Below are 9722 nucleotides of genomic sequence, written 5' to 3' on the forward strand. Positions count from 1 at the left end.
TAATAATGAATAATATTAATATTGTTATGAAGTATCTACAAAAACATAGGGACCACGTTACTTCCTCGCCAAGCTTCAACAAGAATGTTTTTCAGCATGTTTGTTCAACATGCCACCCATTATTTATTCAAATTGAACCATTATAGTCTTGTACAACTGTGATAAACAGCCGTATTTTCGTTCTCTCCTTTTCTCTTTCTTGATGTTTTTACCATCTGTTCCATTTATTTTCGACCTAAAGGCCAAAAAAATATCTGCAGGATCAACATTTGCAACTAATAACCAGTGAACCTGTTCAGTGTTTTCAATGTAAATCAAGTTTGCCTCAAAAACTGATTTAGAGACAGGAATGAACAGAATCTAAATTCTCCTCAATTTGTTGGGGCAGCTCTCAAGGTTGCTTTGAAATGGATCCAGCTTCGCAGGCAGTTCAATATTTCTTTAGCCTCCAACTATTTCTGCATTTGATTTTGTCCATCCTCCACTTACTTTGAGGTCAATATGTTCATTACATATAGCATGATGGCTTTTTCAAGCCTGTCAAAAAGCCCGGCGTTACAGCGTTGCATCTGTGCGAGGCAGTTTAGGATGGCAGTTAAAATGAGTTGTTGCATGACTCTCAGGCTGAAAAAACACGGCTTTCAGAAACCCCTCGTCCTTTTCCTCTTGTGGTCGCTCTCTTTTTCTCAACCTTGGCAGTCACGACAAGATTCATCACAGCGTCGATTGTCATCACGTCGAGGATTAGTGTGTGTTGTCTGAAGTGACTGGACGCACATGAATCCTGGAGTAGTGCGAGCGCCTCGTGGCCCTCGTGAACCCCGCCATGCCACCGTCGTGGTATGTGCCGCCACCACAAAGTCTCCACAGACTTCTGCACCGTTTTGGCATTCCCAGAATGCCTGCGGACAAGCCAAAATGCTGGCGAGTGGGTTGAGCAGGCTGCTGTGAGGAGGGGTTGCTGTCCATTGTTATAGGTTTCGGGCAGTTGAAGCAGGCCATATATTGGCTGCCATCCCAGTCAGCATCGTAAAGTTGTCTTTGGCTTTTGAGGGACTGGAAAAGGCGTAATATGGGTTGGGGATCAAACAGTATTAATTTTCACATAACTCTTTTGTTTTAGTCAGATTTTGTCTTTAAATATCCTTTAAAGGTTTTTAGTTTACCCTAAAATGAAAATGAAAAACCTTTGATTTATCTTCGGAACACAAATTAAAAATATTTTTGATGAAATCCGTCAGCCATTTGACTCTCCATAGACAGCAATACTGAAATGATCCGAGATCCAGAACGTAGTAAATACACCGGTAAAACAGTCCATCAGTTTTGCGACTTTTTTGTGTGCAAAGAAAACAGAAATAGCGTAATTTACTCACCCGTTCTTCTCGGCAGAGTTACGTCTTCCGCCATTTTGGAAAGCATACTGTCTAAAATGGTGGAAGACACAACTCAGGCAGTAACTGGTGAGTATTTAGTAAAAAAATAAATAAACTAACCAAATACACTATTGTAATTCCTTATGCTTTATTGTATGTGTTTTAGCTCGTTGTTATGGAAAGATAGCACATTCACGACAGGACTTCCAACGTCCGAGTAGCGCGCAACATAATTCAAGTTCATTCGCATCAATTAATTCGTATAGCCCTTGTTTACTAATGCTCATTCAAAGATCTGCTTCACTTTACGCAACTCAAGCGGGTCAATCAATAACATTTTATATCTTGCGGAGTTATTTTTCTTGGCATGTTTTCTTCAGCTGTAACTGACATGCTAATTAAAGGTGTTTATCTTCACCTTGAGGGAAATAATAATAAAAACCACCTCGCTATCGAACGTCCGTATCTCCACTGACGGGATTAACACTTGGTGGGAATCCTCAATCATGCCAAATCTCTGCCATTTGTCTACGCGTATGAGAAAATTCGTAGATATTCTGTCTTCTGTCACCATCTGGACTGTGATATTTCTGAACAGCAAGTTGTATTTTCCCTCGCAAATGTTCAAAGTTAGAGTTTCATTGGTTTCTTTTCCTCCAATCGAAAACATTTTGTAAAATAAACTTGTCTAGCAATGACCAGGCCATTTATTTTGGACGCTTTCCATTGGGCTAGTATGAGACGTGCATTAGCGTGAGTGCATTAGCCAATCCGGTTTCATCTGTCTGCCGTTTTTTTTTTTTTTTTTTTTTTTTTTTTTTTCGGGCAGTGAAGTTAACTTGATACTGATGGCTGTATCAGACATACAAACAGGTTCCGTCTGGTTTGTCTGAGCCCGTTAATTTCCAGATATGTTATTGATTGGACTAATGGCATTTAGAAATGAGTCATATAGAGCAGAAAGGGGTGTGTGCACATGCTGTCAGATATCTAGTTTTGCCTTTGGCTTCAAAACAGAACACGGTTTGATCTGGGCTGGCATCTGTCTCTATTAATAAATCATAAAAAAATGGCGATATTTATGTAAGCAGAGTCGTAACTATCCAAATAAGTTTAAATAAAGTTTAAATCAATACAAGAAGAAAAGAAAATATTATTTGCACCTAAAGTTTATATCTTTACAGACAAATCTGGTAAGTTAACCACATAAACGCAATATGCTGTCCACTTAGATGTAATATAATAAATAATATAAATCTACATTAGATATAATGAATTAAAGTACATAAGTAGCTTAATTAAATATATTACTAGACACATTTCTGCGTTTATTTTATGTATTTTAACACTTTTGTCACTTTATGTGGCCTTTTGCACTTAGACCTGGTAGGCCAATCTAAAACTCACATCAGATGTGTTTAAAGAGCCCTCTTCTGACAGAAAGAATGTATTGCAACATCAAGAACAAGTTATTAAATTGCGCTCCCTGTAGGATTATATGCAAAAATGACAAAAATACGGATTTTTTTTTCTTTTATAAAAACGCTTACATGGATCACAAAAATACTGACATGACATATGGCCATTGTATATTGTGCATATCTAAGCTAAATGGTATGACTCACAGTAATATTTTTGGAAAGGAAACTTTAAAAGAGAAAAATTATCTCTAAATTACTAATATTATAATATAAAACATTATGTGCTCATTTAATCCATAAAATAACTGTAATGCAATCCAGTTATGAGAACCTTTTTCTATTTAGAATCTGATCATGTAATCCAGATGACATAAAATGGCAGCCATACTTTTACAAAGACCACAAACATAATGACACCAGTAATGCATAGATGGCTCATAATGTTTTTTTTTCATCCCATGTACAGTATATTCAAGTTTGTCTTTTAAAGATCACACGCGTGTGTTAAATGTGACCCCACGCATCCTCCTTTTACACCTTTTTAATGCTTGTCGCTTTCGTCTGACACTTGTGGTTGAAGCTCAGAGCTAAAAGGCGGATTTTGCTGCAATGGGTGTGAAGTTGTACTATCTCAGACCAAGTGCAAGTAAAGTGTAAACAGCCTCAGCTATTTCAAGAAAGACCGACATCTACCTCCTCAAGCCTACTATCTACCAATTATCATACTGAGTTATTTTCATACCACAAACTGAAAGTAACAGATTACGCGAAGCTCAGTTTCTTCACCCATACAGCTAGCGAGAACTCAATGATTTACTGACTGTCTTCATGATGGCCATCATCTCTCTGCTCCTGCTGGCCTCTCTGCTGCCACACCTGACCTACAACGGTGAGTCTGATCAAACGAAATATTAATAAACCAGCACGTATTATAGTCTTACTGTATAACTAACACTATCTCTCTCTCAGCTCGTGTGAATGTGGGTATAGTGAACGGCAAAGAAGCGAAACCCCACTCCAGACCTTACATGGTTTCTGTCCAAGAAAAGGAGCAGCATATCTGCGGTGGATTCCTCATCTCTGATAGATTTGTCATGACTGCTGCGCACTGCCGAAACAAGTAAGACAAGTAGTAACTTAGCTATATATGTTAGATAATATAACGTTTTATTTTAATAGTCTACTTTAGACAAATTTTTACTAATTAAACAACCAGTCATAAGAGTATTAATAGACTGCTTGCTAAATATCCAATAACAGTTTATTTTGATCACAGGTATACTGTTTCTGCTAGCCTAACAGTTTACTGATACTCCTAATGAAAGTTAGTTGATGCGTAATTGCGATGTTACTTCACAACATACTTAAAAATATAGCAGAATATGCTAAACAAGTGGGGTTTTTTTAACAGCGCTCAAGTTCTGACGGTCTTGTTAGGCGCACATGACCTAGGAAAAAAGAATGAGAATTCAATACGATTCAGAGTGGATTCGTACCATCAGCATCCAAAATACACCACAGAAACCTATCACAATGACATCTTGCTTTTGAAGGTAACAACCCGCACTTATTTAGATTACTTTAGTAAACTTTCATGCAGAATTTAAGCCATTTTTTTTTTTACAGTTAGAAAAAAATGTACAACTGAACAACAACATCAAGTGGATACCTATACCACAGAAAGAAGGGGATATCGAAGCTGGTTCTGTTTGCAGTGTCGCTGGCTGGGGATATTTAGTAACTAACAAGACAAGCGATCTCCTCATGGAGATAAACGTGAAGGTCTTGAATAATGTGGAATGTGAAAGTAAATGGGGGAAGAAACAGTTTTCAGCTTCGCAGATGATGTGTGTTCATGGAGATGGAGGAAGCTGTGACGTATGTAAAAAAAAGAAAATTGATTCACGAAATCTTATTGCTCAGATATGAATTCTGACAGCGTGTGACTGAAGTGTTGATCTGTTTCTTCACAGGGGGATTCAGGAGGTCCGTTGGTTTGTGGAGACACTGCGGTTGGCATCACTTCCTTTGGTGACCCTGATCAATGCAATTCACAAAAGCTACCTGAAGTTTATATTAATATTTCCGCTTATCTTCCATGGATAAAGAACATAATTGGAAACGTAAACTGAATCTTGCAGATAACATAGGGTGATTGTTTTGGGACACATGTTAATTTTCCTCTAAATCTGCTTTTAATAAACACAGTATACATTTATATAGTGTGTAATGATTTAAATGAATCAGAAATATTACTTTAAACCAGATATGAAGCATACACCACTATAAAATAAACACCGCTATTCAAAAGTCTGGGGGCAGTAAGAGATGCTGTACTTTTAAACTGTCTGTTTATGTCAAAAAATGTATCAGGGTCCACAAAGACGTTAAGTATCAAAACGGCTTTTAACACTGGCAATAGCAAACATAGCAAATCAGCATGATTTCTGACGCTAAAGCAAGCTTGTTGAAGTACACATGAACATGATGAGGAAGGTTACAGACTTACAGACAGACTTTAATAACTGAAACAGGTTAAATCCTGTAAATCTTGTACAACCTGACCACCTCAGATTCATTGTGCTTCGTTGAAGAAGAGAGAGTACAAGTGTGTAGTGTATTGTCACGTAATGTCACCTCGAAATTACAGTAAATATAACACGGTGCGAATGCAGCAGAATTGAACCAATTCTCAGTTGTAAATGCGACTAGGAAACTTGTATTTAGGCTAATTCCACCACTGGAGTAATAATGCTGAAAACGAATCTTTAACCTCACGGAAACAAATTACATTTTAAAATATATTAAAATACATAATAGTATGTTGTAGTATGTAGTATGTACATAATGTTGTTTTCAATAGTAGTATTTCAAAGTATCTGTTTTATTTATTTGTTTATCAATCAAATACATACAGCCTTGGTGAACATAAAATGAATAAAATAAACTAATTTAGTGCAAAAATTAAAAGAGCATTTAAAAAAAAAAAAAAAAAAAACTTTGAACATTGCACTTGGTGGGAAAGTTCATTCTGAGTATTTCTTGCTGATTAGGTTGGTTTCCTGTAGACATCTTTACATCTTTATTCATGTTTACCACAGTTTGGTATTCTGATACAGATTTTCTGCCAGATATGTTGTTTTTAAATACAAGTGTGTTAATTCTCTTCAGTTAATTTGAAAACACATTGCCTTGATCACACGTCAACAGTTTTATGTAAGAACAATACATTGACTGAAGTTAATAAATAAAATGAAATAATAAATCAGTCCAAGAATTATTTTACTGTGAAATGAAAAATATATTCAATTGTAGTATTTCATGCCAAAAGGCTGATGACCCCTACAGTGCTTCTACAAAGAACACAAACATAACACCTATCATGCTAAAATGCCTCTCAACTGTTTTCTGTCTAGTGTCCTGTTCAAAGACCTCATTAAACATTCAAATACGATACAATGAATACTAAATGGCAGATCTAGCTACAATGGATGTAAACTTTTACAACATGCATCCTTAGGGTTGTCAGATTGCCTCAGGTTTTGCACTGCATACGATTTTTAGTGTAATCTGAAATTTAATCAGAAACTTATCTATTAAAAAAAATTGCAGAATATAATTAGACACCATTGTCAGGGTCATGTAACATATTATTGAGCATACTCTTTCATGCACTTGGGTTGAATAAATATCTCTCAATCACTTCAGTTTATAAAATATAGGTCTTTATGGTCTGATAATTGGAAACAAAGAGGCTAGATGAGCGGAGCACATGGCCAACACAAAAAAGATAGAGTCATTTGCACAAACACCAACAAATACAAGTAAAGACACATTAAACAAAGAAGGTGACAGTGGGTTGCTGGGGAATGGCCTCCATGGTTGTGGCAAGAGGCATCTTAGAATCAGCTGCTGGCAGCAGGCTTCTTAACATTTGCAAGCTCTTTATTGAGAATGGTCCAACAGGCAGAAAGTCAACAACAGCGTCAGTAATATCGGATACAGAGGCAAAATGATAAGCAGTACCAGACTTGGGTCAAGGTAGGCAGCCAGTGATCAGAGTTGAGGAATCCAGGCAAGGGGTCAAAAGGCAGGCAGCAAACAATCAGAGAAACGAAAAACAGTCCAATGTCAACACAGGAAATGAACAGTAGAATAAGAACACTTATAAGAATAATTACCAGCCAGCAGAATAATTACCAGCCAGGGCAAGAATAAGACTTCATACTCAGGGGACACAGAGGCGCAATTCATGACACCTTGGGTGAGAATAAGATAGAAATGTGGAGAACTGCCCTCCCTCTTGGTCACACTCTGCAGCAAACTGTGGTCTGAACTTTTTTTTCAAAGAATAATCATCTATGTATTGTTTCTTGACTTTTGAATTTATTAAATTGTTTTAATAAATGTGTCATGTCAATCACCTATAAGTGGTAAGTGGTTTAATCAGCCCTTGGAGACTGCAAATATGAAGCATTTTTTTAGTCAAATTTTTTAAACAATGTTTTTTTCTGATTGGCATTTCCTGAAGAGAAAATGTTTTTACCACATTGATTGAAGAGATATTAAGTCTCAGAACTGTTTCCTGCTTATAAGACATAGGGTAAAAACATATATTGAAAATGCTCTCTTCACTGCTGAAGACTTTTGGAAGACCTGATAGAAAGTACTAAACATGAAAAGGTTTGAATTTAATATGCTGGATGTATTTTCAACACATGACAATAATTACAGTGTAAAAACATATTTCAAAGGATTGTTGAGCTGTTACGGAAAACTCACACTTTTTAGAGAGATCCACATGCAGAATTTAATAACGGGTAAAAAAAAAAACCAAATAACAAAAGCATGGCAAAAGCATGTCGTGTGTCTGTGTCTCAACATAAACCACTAGAATGAGAGAACTGAAGATCCTGAGGTCATACCAACATCCTATCCACAGAAACAGATGAAGGTAGAGGGGATGGACCAACCCGCAGTGTTGCAGATGTCTGATAAAGGGACACCTGCCAAATTGGCCCTTGAGGCCACTATATTCCTTGTGTAGTGAGCCTTGACTCCCATCGGTGAGAGGAGACCAGAGGACTCATAGCTAGTCAAGATTGTCTCAACAATCCGCTGACTGATGGTCTGCCTAAAACAATGTTGACTTCTCCTAGGAGGACCAACGCAAGCAATTGGTCTGACCTTGCAGATACTCCAGAACTGTGGGATGTGTCCTGTTTTTTTCATTCTTGAGCTGTCACCACATCTGACTGTGCTAGTATTAGCCAGTCGTCAATGCAACTGAGTATGCAGATGCCCTGGAGTTGTGGAGGAGCAAGCGGAACATCCACACACTTTGTAAACGTGCAGGGTGAGAATGTAAGTCCAAAAGGAAAAACCCAATATTGGTAAGCTTTGCCCCCAAAAGCAAACCTCAGGAGCTTGAGAGAGAAAGATGGAGACCTGCAAGCATGCATCTTTCAGATCTATCATAACAAATTAGTCCTCAGACTTGATTTGAGACCCGACCTGCTGGAGGGTGGGAATTCTGAACTTCAGCCTCATGACTGAGCTATTCAGCTGTCTGAGATCTGAAATGGGCCTCAGCTCTCCATCCTTCTTTGGAACTATAAAGTACTGGCCGAAGAACCCTGATTCTCTTATATGAGGAGGGACCACCTCTATGGCCTCCTTCCTCAGTAGACTGTTTACTCCCTGTTCCACAGCCAGGGTGGGAATTGCCTAGCTGAAATGAGGTGTTGGAGAACCTAACTGGATTCTGTAGCCTCTCTCTAAAGTGTGCAGGACCCACTGAGACGCAATCTCTTGAGGCTGACCCCTAGCTTGCTTCTTGTGTCCAAAAGTATATTTTTTAAAGTGTATATATATCTTACTAACAAAAGGCTATTCTTTTTCTCAAAAGCTGTAGTTCCAACCACGTGCATCTGTGATGTTGATTGTGAATATTCTATTCGGAATATGCTTTCAGGAAACACAGAATCGTTGAACTATACTGGTAACGATGGAACTTGAGAACATAGTTGGCAACTATAAATGTTGGTTAAATCTGTTTTTGGGTAGTAATGTTTTTCCAGGATCAACAAAACATGATGATCCAGGAACGTGTCTGACTTGGCAAAATAGCCACAGCGGTGCTGAAAACAGCTCAAAGACTAATTTATCATAACTAAAGAATAGTTCTACCAAAAATAAAAATAAGGGTATATTTTACTCAACCCCAAGTCATCCTAGGTGTATTTGACTTTCTTTCTTTTTTTTTTTATTTATCCTGGCTCTTCCAAGTTTGGTAAGGCTTGTGGATAGTGGCCATTATATTGAAGAAATTATTTTTTTAATTTTAGACAAATCCAGTTGTATTAAAAATTGTCCTGGCCACTCCAGTCCTTTACATGGGGATAAATGGGTGTTTGTACACTGTTCAGAAGAAATCGAGTAAAGTTTGTGCATCCGCAATAAAATATCCCTTTACATGGCTCCAGGGGGTGAAGAAAGGTCACCTTTAGTTAATCAATGCGTTTTTGAAAAATAAATATGCATATTTCAAACGTAATAATTACTTTTTTCTTAACTTTCAGTTCAGAGCAAGAAAAAGCATGTAAAACTAGACTATTATAAGACATTGCTGCACATTAACTTAAATTAGACTTTTCAGCATCACTTTACCATCCTAATTCAATTCAGCCTTTTAAACTTCTGTCTTTTAAAACAGTGCTCTTAAAGGATTAGTTTACCCCCAAAATAATTAAAATAGCTTAAAATTAATCAAATGGCACAAATCTTTGTGGTTTGACAACTGAAGCTTCATCAAGCCATACGTGTTATCAACTATTACAATCTACTGATTACCGAGTTAGTTACCACACACAGAAAGCAACAAGTTATGGGAAGCTCAGTTTCTCCACCCTCTTTTATATTATAT

At 37.2% G+C, this 9722-nt stretch overlaps 1 protein-coding gene across 1 annotated transcript; it reads left to right on the forward strand.

The window, feature by feature from the left end:
* The first annotated feature begins 3442 nt into the window (after nucleotides 1-3442).
* Nucleotides 3443-5015, forward strand: LOC122328212 (mast cell protease 4-like). Its single transcript, XM_043223922.1, has 5 exons — nucleotides 3443-3686; nucleotides 3767-3917; nucleotides 4209-4350; nucleotides 4424-4675; nucleotides 4771-5015. Exons 1-5 carry the CDS (start codon nucleotides 3626-3628, stop codon nucleotides 4927-4929), a joined length of 765 nt encoding a protein of 254 aa, XP_043079857.1. The 5' UTR covers nucleotides 3443-3625; the 3' UTR covers nucleotides 4930-5015.
* The last annotated feature ends 4707 nt before the right edge of the window (nucleotides 5016-9722 follow it).

This window comes from Puntigrus tetrazona, chromosome 22 (genome assembly GCF_018831695.1).
Source record: "Puntigrus tetrazona isolate hp1 chromosome 22, ASM1883169v1, whole genome shotgun sequence".
In the NCBI taxonomy this organism is placed as follows: Eukaryota; Metazoa; Chordata; class Actinopteri; order Cypriniformes; family Cyprinidae; genus Puntigrus; species Puntigrus tetrazona.